The 18,383-nt window shown below is 46.2% G+C and overlaps 1 protein-coding gene across 1 annotated transcript in view; it reads left to right on the plus strand.

The window, feature by feature from the left end:
* WDFY4 (WDFY family member 4) overlaps positions 1-18,383 on the plus strand; it is a 248,721-nt gene that overhangs the window by 106,085 nt on the left and 124,253 nt on the right. The window contains exons 28-35 of the mRNA XM_055538375.1: positions 964-1,063; positions 3,063-3,268; positions 4,058-4,227; positions 6,262-6,387; positions 10,327-10,491; positions 13,103-13,306; positions 14,028-14,148; positions 15,380-15,537. Coding sequence (XP_055394350.1) covers positions 964-1,063; positions 3,063-3,268; positions 4,058-4,227; positions 6,262-6,387; positions 10,327-10,491; positions 13,103-13,306; positions 14,028-14,148; positions 15,380-15,537 — 1,250 coding nt within the window. The remainder of the gene's footprint in view (positions 1-963; positions 1,064-3,062; positions 3,269-4,057; positions 4,228-6,261; positions 6,388-10,326; positions 10,492-13,102; positions 13,307-14,027; positions 14,149-15,379; positions 15,538-18,383) is intronic.

The raw sequence follows: 18,383 nt of genomic DNA on the forward strand, positions 1-18,383 counted from the left end.
TGCCCTGAATTGGTGGTAAACTAACTGGCCGACCAAGGGGCTGCGTGAATGGATAATTAGCTAACAGTATACTGTGCAGTCCGGAGAAGGCAATGGCACCCCACTCCAGTACTCTCGCCTGGAAAATCCCATGGACGGAGGAGCCTGGTAGGCTGCAGTCCATGGGGTCGCTAAGAGTCGGGCACGACTGAGCAACTTCACTTTCACTTTTCACTTTCATGCATTGGAGAAGGAAATGGCAACCCACTCCTGTGTTCTTGCCTGGAGAATCCCAGGGACGGGGGAGCCTGGTGGGCTGCCGTCTATGGGGTCGCAGAGTCGGACACGACTGAAGCGACTTAGCAGCAGCAGCAGCAGCATACTGTGCAGTCAACCCTCCTTCTCATGGGGACTCCATTCTAAAACTTTCATCTCGCTAAATATCTACAAAGACAGTATTTACATGTCCTTCAAGGTCATAGTTATGCTTCAGAAGTAATCTTGCTGCAGTTCAAGCTCTGTTTTTTAGTGCAGCATAGACATGCAAAAGCCCTGGACTAGGGCAGGGACCCAGATTGAGCACCATAATCTTCACCACTCTGCTCCCACTGCCTTGCATAATGCCCAGCACATAGTAGGTGCTCAGGAAATGTTACAGTCCATGATAATGTTAAAACTCTTTCTACTGGAAGAAAAATTTGACCCTATCATTTTTAGGATTTTTTTTTTGGGTGGGGGGCGGGCTATGGGAAGCATCAAAAACATCTCTAATTAAAGGAAACTTTAGAAACATTTCCAGAAATTCTTTTAAAGCATTAAATGGAAATCTAGAATTGAAAGCCAAAATTTCAAGTCCCATGCATGTCTCAACTCCTGGGAGAACTAAGCATTTGGTGAATATGATTGCCTACTGCAGCAAATATTATGTCTCTTTACATCCGTTTTCTCTCAAATCTCCATTTTCTTTTTCTTTTTTTTTTGTAGCTGGAAGCCAAACATCTGGAAAGACAATCTGGCTCAGAAACCAGTTGCTGGAGATGCTGCTCAGCGTAATATCTTCTTCCCAACTTCATCTGTCCTCTGAGTAAGTAGTTCCAGAAAGAGTGATTTTCCACAAGGCTGCTTCATACAGGGTGCAGTATTAAGACCTTTACTTAATGAAAAGTTTAGCATCTCTGAGTTGGTTTTCTGCACTAGTCAGAAAGAAAATTATATTCTCTCCACCCAATAAAGCAGACCTTGCCCTAAGATATTCTGATGCAAATGTTAAATGGGCATGAGTAACTCAAAGCAGATTTGGTTTCATTACAATAAACTCTTCTTGTCACCATCGCTGAAGTGTAATTGTTATTGTCTTGGCAGTTGTGATAATCACTGATTTTGATGTCCTGTACTTGGCAGACAATGGAATGGAGAAATGGTTAGCCTAAATAGCATCTATCAGGGAAAAGGCTTGCCAAATTCTTCTGCTACTTACTGTTAGTCTTTCAGTTATTTTTCCAAGTTGGAAAAAGAAGTATCTGCCTTCAGTTAACTTTCAAAACAACATGCAGTCATAAACTTCCATTAACTCTCTTGGACCGCACTCTTTATCTCGGCTCTGGGGTCACTAATTCAATAGCTATTTGTTGAGTACCTACTGTGTGCCAGACACTGTTCCTCCTTCCAAGAACGCCATGCTGAAAAGGTCAGTCCAGATCCTACTCTCACTAAGCTGACCTTTTAGTGTGTATGTGTTTGGACAGGGAGGCATCGGGGTGGGGAGTTACCCCTCAGTAAATCAGCCTTGTACAAAGTGCTTTAACGGTCTCTAGATTTCTAGAATCAGTGCATGGCAGAACTGGAAGATGCCTTGGAGGTGAGCTGCGTGTGTGCAGAGTCGCTTCAGTCGTGTCCAACTCCTTGCGACCCAATGGACTGCAGCCTGCCAGGCTGCTCTGTCCATGGGATTCTCCAGGCAAGAATACTGGAGCAGGTTGCCATGCCCTCCTCTGGAGGATCTTCCTGACCCAGGGAGATGAGCTAGTCTCTACCTTTCCACCTTTTTGAAAAGGAATGTAATGTAGTGCTTAAGCACTTGGGCTCTGACAGCTTCACCTCCTGGGTTCAAACCCCAGCTCTGCCCTCAGGGACCTTAGGGAGGTGACCTAAGCCTCTATGTCTCTCTTCTACTCATCTTTGTGAAGACAAAATAGATAGATAGAAATAGCTGCCATAGATAGAAATTAATAGGTGGATAACTCTGAGCATGGTGCCTACTCTCACCATCACCACCACCAACATCACTTCCATCATCCTCTTCGTCGTCATAATGAGGGAAGATGATCAGAGCTCACCAGTCATCCAGCTACTAAATGAAGTCATGGCTAAGAGAGAGGACCATCTCTTGACTCCTAGTTTCAGTGGCCACGCCCTCACCTCACCTAATCTGGCAACTGGTGCTGAGACTGCTGCCCAGCCAGGATGGACCCTTTCCTGGCTCTCAGGAACCTCAGGTTTTGCTGAACAATTGCCCCTGAGCATCGGCTCCCATCTCTCTGACCTCCATTTCCCTCTAGCAAGTCCATATTCTCCAGACACATCATTTTAAAGTTCATTATTGAAAGTGACAGTTAAACATTTTTTTTTGTCTAAACCAATAAAGATGCATAAATATTGTGCTATTCCATTAAGACTAATTCTGAACAGTGTATTTTAAAAGGGAGTTAAGTAACCATGATGTGTTTTATGCAACTACATTGATGTCATTAGTGAGTGGCCAGTCAGACACTGTGTAAGTATGAATATTAGTGAGCAGGGCTTTGTCATTTGGTACATGGTTTCCAGTTGCTTTCAAAAGCTTTGGCCAACTTATGCTTCAGCCATTAATAGGCAAATTCACCTCTTTCACAGCAGCCTTGCCAACATTACCGATCTTTTAAAATGTAATATATACTTTGCTGAGTGATGTCCAGATGTTAACCTTAACCTGCCTCTTCTGGGTGCCTAATGAAGCTGGATGTTATTTGTATTTTCTGGACATGTCATTTGCTTATGGGCTGAGAGATAATTTATAGCATTTATTGACCCCCTTCCCCACCCAGGACAAAGGAAGAGATGTTTCTGAACCTGGGGTCCGACTGGTTCCTGCTCTTCGTGCAGGGCCACATGCACCCCAGCACAGTGGTGCTGGGCTTGAGGCTGCTGCTGCACTTTTTGTCAAGCCCCTCCCTCCGAGGGCGATTTAAAGACGGCCTGCCTGCAGGCTCCTGGGTGGAACGCAGCTCCGAGGGCATGGACATCGTGATGGGTGAGTGTGTGGCGCTCTCCAGGAGACAGGGTGCCACCTGTCTGTGGATGAGGGCCTGCCAGGACTAAGGGGCCTTCACACCGCCTGCTGTAGCGTCGCCTTGACCTTGACCCCTTCCCCCACCCCTGACTTCCTTTTTCAGACTCCTCCCCACATGGCCTCACTGCTCTTCAGATGCTGGGGACTTCTTTCCACTCCTCAAAGTCCCCTTAACTCTTTCCTTCTTGCAGAGGTGCTTCCCCAACCCTCAACATCAGCACGGCTCTCTGGGCTGATGTGGATTCATTCTTTAGGTCTTGATTTTATGTCACTTCCTCCATGAGAGGAAGGTCCCATGTCAATTAGAGCACCTCTGTTACACTTTCTTTCTTTCTTTTTTTGGGGGGGAGGGGCGGTTTATCATAGTTTACAAGCATATTTTTATTTAGGTATTTAATTCTGTAATGTCTGTTCCTCCCACCACATTGTAAATAGCTGATGAAGGCCTGTGGTTCTGTATATTTTTTCAGAACACTACATTCTTATTGCCTATACAAAGAGGTCTTGCTACCTCTAAGGTGGTAGGCACCAGATAAGCATCTGGGTTTGAATGAATGAATGAGCACATCAGAAGTAGGAAAAGAAGTTCTTACTGAGCACACTCTTGTGCTGTATATGCATGATGTATTTCCATCTGGCATGTCTGTAGGACGGGTTGGTGGGAGGGGATTCCTTCCTGTGCCCAGTCCCCATGTTGACCAGAAGCAATTTTTCTCAACTGGATTTTGTGCCCTTCTCCCTGATCAATAGATAACCTGAAGAGCCATCCTCCAACGCCTGACCAGAGCCCCTGCCTGCTTCCTGGGTTCCGGGTCTTGAGCGACTTTTTGGCCCACCATGTTCATATTCCAGAAGTCTACCTCATCGTGTCCACCTTCTTCCTCCAGACACCACTCACAGAGCTGACGGACGGGCCCAAGGTAGGTTCCAGGGGTTCTCAGGATGGAGTGGCACACCTGGGTTTCTGATTTCTGTGTCCCCCAAGACTCTCCTCACCTTCCTCCATGCCTCCCAACTTTCATCCTGACCCACTTCCTTCCCTGGCAGTCCCACCTCCTTGCTTGCTCTTCACATATCCTAGACTTGCTCAGCCTCTGCCTGCCTTGTCCCTCCCAGCAGATCTCTGTTTTTTTATCAGTTCCACTTTTAAGTTTTTCTCCTTCTGGGTAGACAAATTGCACGATGGTGGGGGCAACATGGGGAGGCTGGATTGCTGCCGCCACAGACGTAGAACCTCATTCCATCACCTTCGGAGAAACATGTCCCTGTACCTTAGGAACGCCCCTGCTCTCCCCTGCATTCTAGTGTGAGCCTTACATGCCCTGAGCCTTCTGGCCCACAGGTACCCTTTGCTCAGATGACTTATATCACGGTAGAATGGAAGCCCGCACGAAGGAGCATTGCCTCAGGACTCTACCTTCCATCACTTGTGTATTCCAAGATGATCTTTATCACCTTCTCTCACTGTCGCTGGCAAAGGTCACCTTTTTAAGGCTGAACTGTGTTCCTTCCATGCCTTTCCCAAGTGACTGCATGCCTTAGTATCCTTTCTCTATATTTTCAGCATCTCTTTTTCTACTGATTCTTTCCTCATTGACCATAAGTATGATAAATTATGTCCCTAAAGCTGGAAGCTGCCCCCTTGGCTCACACTCTTGACCAACTGCTGTCCTGTTTATCGCTCTCCTGGTCCTCCTCCAAAGCAGAGTCTCCACTCACTGTGGACACCTTCTCACTAGCTTCTCACTCACTAGCTCACTGACTTGCACCAAATCCAAGGTTTCTTTGGCTCCTGTTCCTGTGGGATTGGGTTTGGAGTCTGCAGGCAGCATCAAGCCCCTCCCTGATTGGGATCTCACTTGTCTGTCAGCCCATCTTCCTTTCTTATTGGCCTTTTGTGCTGCGATCCTCGAGTCACCTCCCCAGTAAGACCAGCTGCTTTGCGCTTACCTGCCCTGGGCCTTTGAGGAGCCCTCTCCCATCTCACCTTCCTGGAAAGCTATCTTCCCTCAGTTCTCCACTCAGATGCCACCTCGGGCTGAGACCCCCTAGACAGTGGGAACCTTTCTCTTTCAGGCCCCATCACGCCTTCAGCTTGTATGGCACCAGTGCATTTACGGCTGCTTCTCGCCGTAGATGCTGAGCACATCAATTACAGACCCCGCCTCTTGCTCAGCCTCCTGAGCACCTGCTAAACAGACCCAGAAATTGTTTCTTGGTCTTGATAGACTTGAGTTAAACTGCACTGTATAGACATCATTGGAGGGGCACGGCTTTGCCGAGGACTGAAAAATTCACTTCTTGCATATCCTTATATTTGACCTATCTCAATCTTGATATATGTTAATAGTATTACAGATCACACTTCAGAATTTAACATACTCTGATAACTTGTGTTTTTTCCCCATACTGTGGCTCGGGAAACAAACATTTGCTGAATGTGAGGACCTGTGACAGATGTTTTACATATTTTATTTCACTTGATATTTATAACAATCCCATGGGGCAGATAATGGAAGTTTCAACAGAGGAGACTGAACTGCCAAGAGGCTAAATAGCTTGCATAAGCCCAGCTTTTAAAGAAGCAAAGTCAGATCGTCCTGCTTGTCAACCCCACGCTCTCTCTGACTGCACTTGCCCTAAAGCCTTTGAATTTGTCATGTTTTCTGCAATCTCATTTACAAAAATTCATGAAAGTTGATTGGGAGACTGAGTATTGCTGATGTCAGACCCGATGCCAGTTGCTAGTGGGTCTTCAGCCTACCTTAGACATGTGTGTTTCCCTTATGCTCCATCAGTGGCTGAAATTCCTCTAATGAACCAGCCACCTGGGCTGATACTTGATGTTTTGTCTTTCTCACTGGGGCCCCCAGAGAAACATGGCATACTGGATGGACAGCCAGTCCCTTGGGTGTGTAGCCCAGGTCTCTTACAGCCCTTGCCTCCTCTTTCAGGACAGCCTGGATGCCATGCTTCAGTGGCTGTTGCATAAACACCACAGGGAAGAAGTCCTCCGGGCAGGGCTGTGCACTGAAGGTGCCCTGCTGCTCCTAGAGATGCTGAAAGCCACCATGAGCCAGGTGAGACCTGCTCCCCACATGCTGAGAGGCGTTCTGGGAAGACAGGCCCAGAAAAGTCAACCTTGACTTTTCCCAGCAACTTTCTGCTAGTGCTGATAATTTGCAGGTATTATTCAAAACTTTTGATAGAAAAGGCGAGGTGATAACTTAGGTGCTCAATGGGAAACCCAGCCTTAATGTCCCCAGTGGAGTTTATGTGTTCTTACCAGAAGACATCTGTTTTCTATTTGTTTAAACATTTGACTTTCTTCCCTGGGAGATTTAAGGCCTCCAGTCAAAGGGAACATTTCTGGGCAACTGCTTTGATTTGAGAGCTTCAGGGGCCCTGTGTTCCCTTGCCTTCTGGGGCCTCTTCCCTCAAGAAGAGCACCTCTATCAGGACAGGTGGGCCTTTCATGAGTGACCCATCAGGTAGAGACCTGTCTTAGAGATGACAGATGCCTGCCAGCTGCAGACATGACATGGACAGCCTTTGATTCAGGCCTTCCAGGTCCACCTTGAAGGTGGGTGGAGAGGTTATTTTAGAACTGAAGGAAAAGGCCGTGTGACTTGTGAGCAGGACTAATTGTGGACCAGGTAACAAGAACACGCATGAAAAATTCTGGCTTCATTCTATAGACTCTAAAGGCAACTGGAGGTTTGATATGTGTGGAAACCTAATTGCTTCTGTAAAATGATGCATTATTACCTTTAAAATAAGAAAAAAAAAGTAGAAAGTAAAAGTCACCTGAAGCACACCCAACCAGAGATAACCACTGTGAACTTTAGTAGAATGTCTTTCAGACACCTAAGAGTATACCACGGCCTTAGGGAATCAGACCACATAAATTTCTGAAAGTGTTGGTCACCCAGTCAGGTCTGACTCTTTGCGACCCCACGGACTGTAACCTGCCAGGCTCCTCTATCCATGGAATTCTCTAGGCCAGCACACTGGAGTGGATAGCCATTCCCTTCTCCAGGGGATCTTGCCCATCCAGGGATTGAACCCAGGTCTTCCGCATCGCAGGCAGATTCTTTACTGTCTGAGCCACCAGGGAAGCACATATTTTCTATTGCCTTTTCTCCCCCAACTTGTTGGGAATTATCTATTTGTAGATGGAAATTCGTATTGTTTCTCGGAACATTTGTTGTTATAAAAAGTCTGTAATGAGCTTTCTTGAGCAGACGTCTGCTCTTTCTGGTTTGATGGCCTCCTTGGTATAAACTCCAGGATGTGGGATACTGGTCAAGGAGCACTTCACGTGCTCACCTTCTCAGGAAGGCCGCAGTAGACATCATACATATACTCCTCTTGACACACACCCCACAGTCTTGTACAGATGTGCTCGGCCCAGTCCCCACAGCCTCAAGAGGGAGGGGACACATATATATATATATATATATATATATACTTATGGCTGATTTGTGTTGCTGTATGGTAGAATCCAACACCATATCATTGTAAAGCAACTATCCTCCAATTAAAAATAAATACAAAAATAAATACTCTTTTAGCATGTATTTAGATGATTACATGTTTTTTTTTTTCCTTTAACCAGTTACCTCTGATGAATTATATCAATAGATTTCCTCGCATTCTTGCAAAGATCTCATTTTCTCACTCTGTTCTTATTCTTTTAGCATACTTCCTTATTCTGTTTGTAAATATTTTATTTATGATTTTGCAGTCATGTTCATAAATGATATTAGGTTTCAGTTTTCTTTTTTCACACGCTGTCAGGTTTTGATATCAGTATTATGCTAGTTTTATTAAAAAAAGATTCTTTCATTCAAGAAGATGCTAAATCCATGACTCATATTATTTAAATCATTCCTATGAAATAGCTTTGGCCTGAATTTTTTTCTAGTATCACCTTGCTTAGGCTTTTAAATGTCTCCTTGACCTAGTTTAGGTAATTGATAATTTTTAAAAATCTTCCCAAGTATTCAGTTTGCATAAATGGTATCCTTTAATTCATTTAATTTTCTTTGTGATTATTTTCCTCTTCTTATTCTTAATTTGTAAGTTCATGCTCTTTCTTTACCTCGCCCATCCTATTACTTAAGGAGCTGAAGATGTGTGGATTTATAAAGAACAACTTTGGATATATATGTCATTCCCCTTCACTTTTTTCTGGCTAGTTCTAAAATTTTGATATTTGACATCTTCAATTTTGTTGTTTTCTAGAGTTTCTGCGGTTGCAGATTTAAACAAAATTTTTTATTAAAAAAGAGACATTTTTAATTCATCTTTTCCAATGTCCATGTAGTTAAACTTTTTTTTAAATTGCTGTTGTTTATTTCCAGTTTATTCCTGTCCTAGTCAGAGCAAGCGATCTTTACACTTTCCGTCTGTGGGAAATTTATTCATGGCTTTGTTGTAGACCTAATGTACAGTTAATTTGAGGATAGCTGAAAAAAAATTGTTTTGCAGCATAGAAAGTTTATTACCTTTTAAATCAATGCTATTTAGAAAAAGCAAACCAAAGAAATAACATGAAAGCATTTAAAATGAAGGAAATACCTAGTATGCTGACAGAAGTAAAAAATAAGACCAAACATTTACTTTATAACAGCAAACATAAAAGAGTTAACTGTTGTATAACAGATGTGACCCTTAAACAGTCTTCTGGGATCTAACAAAATATAACAAAAGCAAGGTCAGAGGCAGACTTTGGTTCAGTGAAGCTATCTGCCAGAAAGCATCATTTACCAAATATGATAGACAAGCACCAAAATCTAAAAGGCAAAAACTGAAAGGATAAAAGAAGATCAGAAATAGAATTGTAGTGACTATCTCTCTCGGTTTATTTATCTTGCTTATAACTTTACTTTGCTTGCTGTTATCCCCTTGCGCGGTGGTAGCCATAGATTTGCTTCCTCGGGCCTGGTGTCGGTGGAACCCTACAGCATGTACCCTTTTGCATCTCAAATCTGCCTGCAGTGCAGGAGACCTGGGGTCAATCCCTGGGTTGGGAAGATCCCCCGGAGAAAGGAATGGCCACCCACTCCAGTATTCTGGCCTGGAGACTTCCATGGACTGTATAGTCCATCGGGTCGCAAAGAGTCGGACACCACTGAGTTCACTCAATACAAGAGGAATTCGCTCGTGTTGTATATGTTCGTAGTTCCTTTTTTTTTTTTTTTTTAATTGTTCAGCAGTATTTTATTGTGATGATGGATCAGCATTTATTCCTTATGGGTTGTTTCCATGTGGAAATATTATGAATAAAGCTGCTATGTACATATCTTTTGATGGACATACACACTTCTTTCTGTTAGAAACATACCCGGATGAAATTGTGGTTAAGCTGTGCACATGATTTGTTTTAGTAGATATTGCCAAATAGTCTCCAAAATGAAGAGTCAATTTACACTCACTAGCTCTTATTCTGGGAAGGTTCTAGTTGCTCCAGGTCCTTCTCAATGTTTAGCATTGTTGGTCTTGCATGTGTTAGCCATTCTGCTCTGTGCAACTATCCTTGGGAGCAGACAACATTTTCTTCCTTGTGCAAATATAGACACTGTGGAGGTTAACTCACTCAGGCAGGATCACAGAGTGAGAGCAGGGTGGAAACACGTGTGTCCAGCATTAATATTTCATTCTGGGGCACCTACCCCCGGGATCCAGCCTGGTGCTTTGCCTAAGCACCTTCAGGGGATGCCTGATCAAATTCTTCCAAAAGTCCAAATCCTCTATATCTGACCTTATCTCCCAGCTTCTTCTATATTCACCCTGTACTAGTCACTGTGAAAATAAGCTTGAAGCACTAAAATGTCTCATTTAATTCTCACTACAATCTTAAGAAATGGGTCATATTATTACTAGGAGTCTTGCAACAAGGAGTCTTGTTGAGAGGCTCAGAAAGGAGGTCTTCTCTCTAGATCTCAAGTCCTCTGGCTCCTATGCAGCCCCGAGTCATGCCCCCACATGCCGCCTCTCATGAAGCGTGTCTGCAGCCCTCGACAGGTTCTGGAGACAGTGCCTGGGAGCGGACGTTCCCGGCCAGTATTCTGCAGTTCCTTGGCCTCGTGCACAGCACCTACCCCCAGGATCCAGCCTGGCGGGCCCCGGAGTTCCTCCAGACCTTGGCTGCAGTCACCTTCCCCCTGGGAACCCAGAAGGTAAGACACACCTCTGCCTTGCCCCGGTGAGAGCAGGGGTGAGCATCATCGCCCTTCAAGGACAAAATGCCTTCACACCCCTCCCCAAATGAAAATGCATTTTAAGTCAACCTAGCCAAAACCCTAAGTAAACAACTCCGGTAGTTTTCCTTCTCTTTATGAGGTCCAGCTTCAGGTCATTTTCGGCTCTGAGATTCAATAAGTTTTTGAGTTGTCAGGAATCTCAGTAATGAGAAATTTGATGGTAGATTAAGTCCAGATCTACACAGAATACTCACACATGAAGCATGAGGAAACCACAGATTCCACTCCAGGAAGGCCAGGGGTGGAACTGCCATAGGGCCCCGTCTTCTTTGCAGAACCCTTGTTCTGTTGGCAGGCCATGGTGCCTTTCAGTCAGAGGACTTGCTGAGGCCCAGCTGGGAGGGCAGAGGACCAACTGGGTCTTGAGGACAAGGGGTCAGTGTCGGGCAGAGAGGCCACTGTGGGAAGAGATATGAGTGAGTTTGAGAGCAAGAGCCAGTCCCACCCGGTCAAGAGGACTCATGAGTGCGGAGCATCTGGGAGCTAAGAGCAGCAAGTGAGGACCAGCGTGAAGGGAGGTGCTGGAGAAGGAAGGGCAGAAATCTGCTCGTTACCTGCCTTGGTGGAATAAGAGCTGAGACCCAGCCAAGGAGAGTGAATTATCGATTTATCAATTCCTGTCTGCAAAGCAGTAACTATAACCAAAGGAATGCATTAGGCATATTGTTAAGTAGAGGATCCAGAAGTCATACCAAGCACAATGAGGGCAAGTAATGTTTGCTCCATAATTATCTGCTGATCGGCCAAGCGGATGAATATGTTCTTTTAGCTAAGCTTTTCTAGAAGTGTATTCATGGTGCCAGCCTCCATCTCCTGAGCCTGGTGCTTCACATCCCCTAATAAGCCCTGATGCAGGAGATGTTAAAGGTGGAGGCGAGATTCAGGGAGGTGAAGCTCCACAGACCAGCTCCCTCCCGGGTTAGTGGGGCCATGAGACCCATCTCACGAAAGTGTCAAAAGGGTCAAGGAGATGAAACATGCTGCAGCTTATGTGATTCATAGGTGACTAAGCCAAGATTTACACCTCAGTCTCTCACCCTGAAACCTATTCGTTTCCATCAGTCAGTTTAAAATAACAATAAATGACCTAATAAAATTTAAGTGTTTAGTTTTAATAAAAAGACTAACTATAAAGACCAGAAGATTTGCAAAAAGATAAAATGTTTTGATGGGTTAATATCAACTAAAGCAACATACTGGAAAAGTAAGTAAAAAAAAAAGATGTAAGAAAGATCAAAGGCAGCACTGGAGAGGGTGGGGGATGGGACCTCTGCCCAGAAGCTGGGTGCCCACGGCCAGGCAGGAAGGAAGCATGGTTCTACAGACTGCCCCTCACCATTCCGCTCACCTGGAGGAGGACAAGGCCTTAAGTTGGTGGGCTGCCATTCTATGCCCACAGGCCAGGCTCGCCATCTGCTGAGTCGGGGTTCCAGCCAGCTCCCTGCCAGTAGCCACAGACCGCAGCCTGACCCAGGGCTCTTCCTCCCCACACTCAGTGGTTCCCACCTGAGGGAGAGCTGACCCAAGGTCACCTCCCCGTCTACCGTGGATGAGACAGGCCCTGGTGCCAGAACTCTTATCCCAGCACCTCCTGGCCTCCTTTCAGCTCCAAGTCAGCTCCAAAAGTCCTCTGTTGCACAGAACATGTGACAGACCTGTTTTCGTGCAGAAGGCAAGTGGCCAAAAGGATTTCTATTTGCTACAGTTTTATATGGCATCTTCCCAGCCAAGGCCGCATGGAGCTAATTAATACAGTCACCACCTCCCTAGCTGCCATTAAATTCATTTTACAGCTTAATTAAGAATGGCTGCATTAATTTTATGAATGAGCCAAGGGAGGTGCCAGCAGACGAACTTGCATGAAAAGTTCATGGGCCAGGAGTCAGGAGTCCCTGGCCGCATGTCCTTGGGTGGGTCACCTGGCCTCCCAGCATCTCCATGTCTTCCCAGACGTATCTGGGCTAATGACTCCCATCACATTTATCTCCCAATATTTTTGTAATGTAAAACTGAGAAAGTGAAGACCAAGGCACTTCAGGGTCTTGGATGTCAGACTGGCTCTAGTCCCACTTCTCTTTCCACCTGAGGGTCAACAACGTCAGAGCCTGGCAGGCAGTAAGGTGAGGACCCCACAGAAAGGTGGGGACCAGCTCTCTTGACCATATGCCAGGGCCAGGCATGCTGCACGCAGGATTTCTCATCTCATCCTCCCCCGTCTCTGCGTGTTCCTTTCCATCATTACCACTTGACTGATGGGGAGCTGTGGCGCCGAGGAGGGAAATGCCTTGCCCGGCACACATCCTGGCCTTCCTCGCTGAGGGCTGCTGGTCTCTCTAGCTCTGTGCCCAGCTTCTGCCCACCACAGGTTCAGAAGTCACAGCAGGCCACCTCTGAGCCCGCCTATCTCCTCGCAGCCTGTTTCCTTACGTGTTAATGGTTTGGTGAGAATCCCACCGTGCATGTGTCAGATATGAGAGTGCTTTGGGGCAGGGCAGGCAACTCACGCTGGTGTTCTCTTGTCTTTGAGGGGGCCGTGACTGAGTCTGCCCAGAGCACCAGCAGCCCCGAGGCCGAGGCTGAAGGTGGCTACGCTGCGGAGGGTCTACAGGCTCCTGCCGAGTCACATCCCACCCGGAAGCAGCTGAAGGAGTTCATGCAGCTACTCTTGAGGGAGTTCTTGCTTGGGGCTCCAAACCCCAAGCAGTGGGTGCCCCTGGAGGTGCTCTTGGAGGTGGGTTAGAAAGGGCATCATTCGGGCCTGTGTTGTGGGAACAGACTGGGGAGGGTGTGGGCACCAAGAGGGTGGGGTATGCCCAAAGAGCCCCGAGGGCCAGTCTCTTGAGAGAGCTCACCCAAGCATGTCCATGCCAGCTGGTTGGTGGTCAGGAACATCTCCTGGGACTGCAATGATTGGTGGGAGGGAGTCTTTGGGGAACCACAGTCCCCAGCAGAGGGAGCTCACCAAGCAGCAGTGAAGAGATGAAGGACGGCAGGTCTTAGCCAGGTCTCTAGAAACAGAGTCTGAGATGATTTTCTGGAAGTGATACATTGGGGGCAGTGCTCTCAGGAAAGCAGAGAAGGGATGTAGAGGAGGATGAGGGAGAAACTAGGCAGGACCTGGCTTCAGAAGTAGCTTGGTTCCAAGGGGATCTGAGGTGTGCTCTATCTGCATCCCAGAGTTGGCCCCACCTTGAGGTACATGCGAGGTGGTCATAACTGTTGCCCCACCACCACCACTTGTCCTGGGAATGGGCATTGCCTCCTGGGTGAAGCAACTTGATCAGCAGAGGGGAATGCCCCAGAGAAGGGGCACTTGTGAGCTGTTGGCTGTGCACACTCCCAGCAGCTGCAGCGTTAGCATATGGACCAGGAGAGGGACCGAGTGGACATGGTGGGCACTGAGTGGACATGGTGGCCATGTGGCTGGTGTCTAGTTCAGGGTTTGCTTCCAGGCTTCTCCAGACAATGCCACCACTCAACAGAAGCGGGACTTTCAGTCTGAGATCTTGCTTTCCACCATGGAACTATTTCACGTGATGAGTGGAGGTGGAGGTCATGCATCGATGCTGAGAGGTGAGTGCAGGTGGATGACTTATTCCTCCTGGTTTATGACACAAAGTTGCTGACAGCTGAGTAGGAAGCCACCTCCTGCCAACTGCTGACCCCAGAACCCTAGAGAAAGACTAGGCTGCGGGACTGTGGATGCTTTAGGAACCACGGCAAACTGCCCTCCACCTGTCTGCAATAAGAGCTCAGTGACTGTGCCCAGAGACCCCTGGAATGGCCTTCTTACTACTTTCCCTGTCACCCCTGCTATTCCTGATTCAATCAGAGACAAAGTCCTGTCCTCTGAGCCAACATCAGTTATCCTCTAGCTTCAGTATAAAATTTTCTTCTTAAGAGGGGAGTCAAAATGTCCACCTGAATTGAAGGTTCTTTTGCTCCCCTATGCCTGGGCACAGTAAACAATTCTTAAATGAATGAACCTGGATGAAGATGCTGCCATTACCCAAAGGAGTTCAAATTGAAACTTCATTCAGAACATTTGGGTCTGGGGCAGCTATAACCTCCCAACAAGATTGTACGAAAGTCCTTTCTGTGGTTCCTGAGCCATGGAACTCTTAGTGACATGACTGGTATCCTGGATTCCTCTTGCCCCACAGTGAGGAGACCCTGACTTTTGGTTTTCTGAGCTATCTGAGTATGGTAGGGTAGTGGAGTGATGAAAAGTGTAAGCTTGGTAGCCCAGTTCTGAGCGTGGCTCTATGACTGGATGGTGGCATTACTCCAGGCAGGACCATGTGAGCGAGGAGGATGGTCGTGGGTAACTTAGAGGGTTGTTAATGAGAATTAACTGAGATGCTTGCATCCATATCTGAGCACAATGTGTGCTGTGTTGTTGAGCACAGATGAGCGATCTGATCTTACAGCTTCATCCTCTTCCCCACGTAACAGCAGGGACTTGGGTCACCATGACAGCCTTCCCATTGCCTATGCCTTAAATTCTCATCCACTCTTCTTCCAAATGGTCACTGGAAGACGTGCTGCTCCTCACTTGCCTCCTCCCACTTGGTTCATATCACTGATTGTTCAATATCACTTTGAATAAACATGTATTCATTGGGTACCAACAGTGTATAAGATCCCATTTTTGAAGCAACGGCTATACAGATTACAATGAGATGGACAGAGGTGAGTAAGACGTGGCTGGTTCCCAAGAGGAGCTTGGAGACTGTTGTGCAAAGAAGGCAATTCAGACGGCTGATTTCTCAGCCTTGGTCTGTCGCCCTCTCCCACCCTCCAGGCAGTAGAGAGCCTCAGCCAGATGCAGAAGCTGCTGCTGCTCCTTCCCTTGCCAACATCTCCCACTTCATCCAGAAGCTGGTGGAGAAGCTGTACAGTGGAATGTTCTCAGCAGACCCCAGACACATCCTTCTCTTCATCACGGAGCACATCATGGTGGTAAGAACCTCATACTGGCCGTGGTGGTAAGCTGCCTGCTGAGGAGGTGTCTGCTGATTGCTGTCCACTTGGTCCAGACTCACCTGCTGTCCTTCCTGGAAGCAGAATCTGAGCTGGGCGGGAGGAGGGGGAGCACCTTTACCACCCAGGTAGCACTTAGTGGCTGTTGAGCACCCTGCAGTGTTCTCACCTTGGACCACCTGAGACACATCTCGGTGGTTGGGGTCACAGCCTGCTGCACAGGCGCCTCAGCTCCATCCTTGCCTAGACGCTACACACCCGCTTTGGGTGTTTATTGTGAAATGTTAGTTTAATCTTTGTTGCTGTTCAGTTGGTAAGTCATGTCTGACTCTTTGTGACCCCGTGGACTGTAGCGTACCAGGCTCCTCTGTCCTCCACTATCTCCCAGAATTTGCTCAAATTCACGTCCATTGAGACGATGATGCTATCTAACCATCTCAGCCTGCCTCCCCTTTCTCCTTTAGCCTTCAGTCTTTCTCAGCATCAGGGTCTTTTCCAGTTAGTTAGCTCTTCACATCAGGTGGCCAAAGTATTGGATTTCAGCCTAATTATTGTTATTCCTCATCAACAAACGGTCAAAAAGGTCTTTACGGCCAAAAGTTCTATTTCATTTTCTCCTATAAAATCCAGTTCCGTTTGTCGTATTTGGGCCTTCCTGAAATTGAAGCCAGAGTCCGTTTTTATCTGGTCCTATTTCTCTTGCATGTGCCCTCTCTTGCTCTCTCTCGATCTACATACATATCCACGTGTGTCAATGCATGCCTGCAGATACGTGCTTACATGTAAGTCTGTGTGTGCACGTGTGCACACATTCTTTATTGTATGTGTGTACACATGCACACACAGATTCGCAAAATCTCAGAATACTAGAGTTGGACTCTGTTTTGGTCCTTGCTGCTTCCCATTTCATTCTGGAAACCTTTCCTGACAAGCAGCCGTTCACTTTTTTGTGAGGAGCTGTCTGCGGTGTGAGGGAGTTAAAGGCAGCAGGACACCCGTGATGTTTGGAAAGCACTTTCTCTTACAAGCTGAAATCTGCCTCCAGAAGCTCATGCCCGCAGCTCTCAGTGTGTTCTCTGCAGCAGGATCAAGGAGCCCCTCTCCTTCCTCTTCATGCCTTGTAGAGACAGGGGCACCGGTGCCCCCAGCACCTTCTGTCTGTGGAGGCACCTACATACTCCAGGACAGGGCCTTGGCACACTTCCTAGAGTGGTATTCAGTCTGGCTGATGCTCAGTTCTAGGCCACCTGAAAAGAAGGTATTCAGAGGCTTCTTCAAAAATAACTCCAAGAAGGGAGAAATATCCCTTGTCAGCTCCAAGGGGATTAAAATCAGATTCTTGAGAGGTTGTGTCGAGAGTGAGAGTAGCCACCAAGTTCCTATCTTAGCGAGTTTGGGTTCCTATTATGGAAAGCTATAGACTGGGGAACTTAGCAGCAAACATTTATTTCTCAGAGTTCTAGAGGTTGGGAAGTCCAAGGTCAAAGTGCCAGCTGGTCTGCCAGGGCTCTTTTTCTGGTTTTAGAGATGATCATGTTCTCACTGTACCCTCAACATAATAGAGAGAGAGAGAGAGCATGCAAGCTCACCTGTCTTCCTATAAGGGCATTAATCCCATCCTGAGGGCTCCATCCTCACGACCTAGTCACCTCCAAGAGATCCCATCTCTAAATACATCGCATCCCATCTCTGAATACATCACATTACAATACTAGGGTGTCGACATATGAATTTGGAGGTGGTACTAACAATCAATCCATAGCAGCTCCCTAGTGGTCAAAGCAAATACTCAGAGCTAATACCAAAGCATTGGTGCCTCCTGGGGCTGATGTGTGTTCAGCAGGTGCCAGGCCCCAGGACTCTCACTACCCACATCCACCACCCTTCTGTCCTGCTCACCACCTGTGACTCTCACAACTCTGAACTTCAGTTTGAAAGATGTGACCCATCTTTGAAAGGAGGAGAGGATGATGATAAAAACATGAGCCCCAAATCCAGCATTTTAAAATAACATTTAATTAGTATAAAACTTGCGTTACCTATGAAATTTGAAGAGAGCGATCTAAAAGTAACAAAGGACCTTCCTAATCTACTGGAAAATTTCGCACATAGCATTTGTTCTATGGATTCTTTTCAATGAAGTCAAACAGATGGATGGCTTCAATTTTCAGACCACAAATCAAGACCTTCTGTCTTAACCCTCTAAAATGTCTCACATACTAAAGTCCATGGGTATTTGAGTGCACATCTCCTTTAGAAAATAAAGTGTTTAAGAGGATGAGTCAAGTGTCTGGTGAAGGTTTTACTCTTGCTGACCACCTATCTCCCATCTCTCAAACTGTCAGCCTTTTTATCCCTAAAGTGTGATCATCTTAGTGTCTACTTCAAGGTGTTGTTATGATGTTTAAATGAAGCAATATATGTAGACATATGCAAATAAATGCAAAAATACTTAGCATGGTAACTGGAATAGCATAACAATCTATGCCTGACAACAAGTATTAATAGTTAATAACATGTTTTTAAATCTAGATGCTATCAATAGCTCGTGCTTGTATACAGAGTGTCAACTTTGTTACATTGGTAACATGGAAAGCTCTGGTTCCCCATGTCTGCTTTACATAATTTGACTGTGATAAACTTTTGATTTTGATACCTATTTTTGGTAGACTTAAATGTTTGAATTCCCTTTATTGGTCACCCACTTAATAGAAGATCCAAGGTAGAGGAAGTAGTCCTTTTTTGATTTTAGAAATGTCACGTTTTGAAATACAGAAAGGAATCTGAGATTGTATCATTTTCATGATTAACTGGGTTGGTGTCTA

The sequence above is a fragment of the Bubalus kerabau genome, chromosome 1 (assembly GCF_029407905.1).
Source record: "Bubalus kerabau isolate K-KA32 ecotype Philippines breed swamp buffalo chromosome 1, PCC_UOA_SB_1v2, whole genome shotgun sequence".
NCBI classification, from domain to species: Eukaryota; Metazoa; Chordata; class Mammalia; order Artiodactyla; family Bovidae; genus Bubalus; species Bubalus kerabau.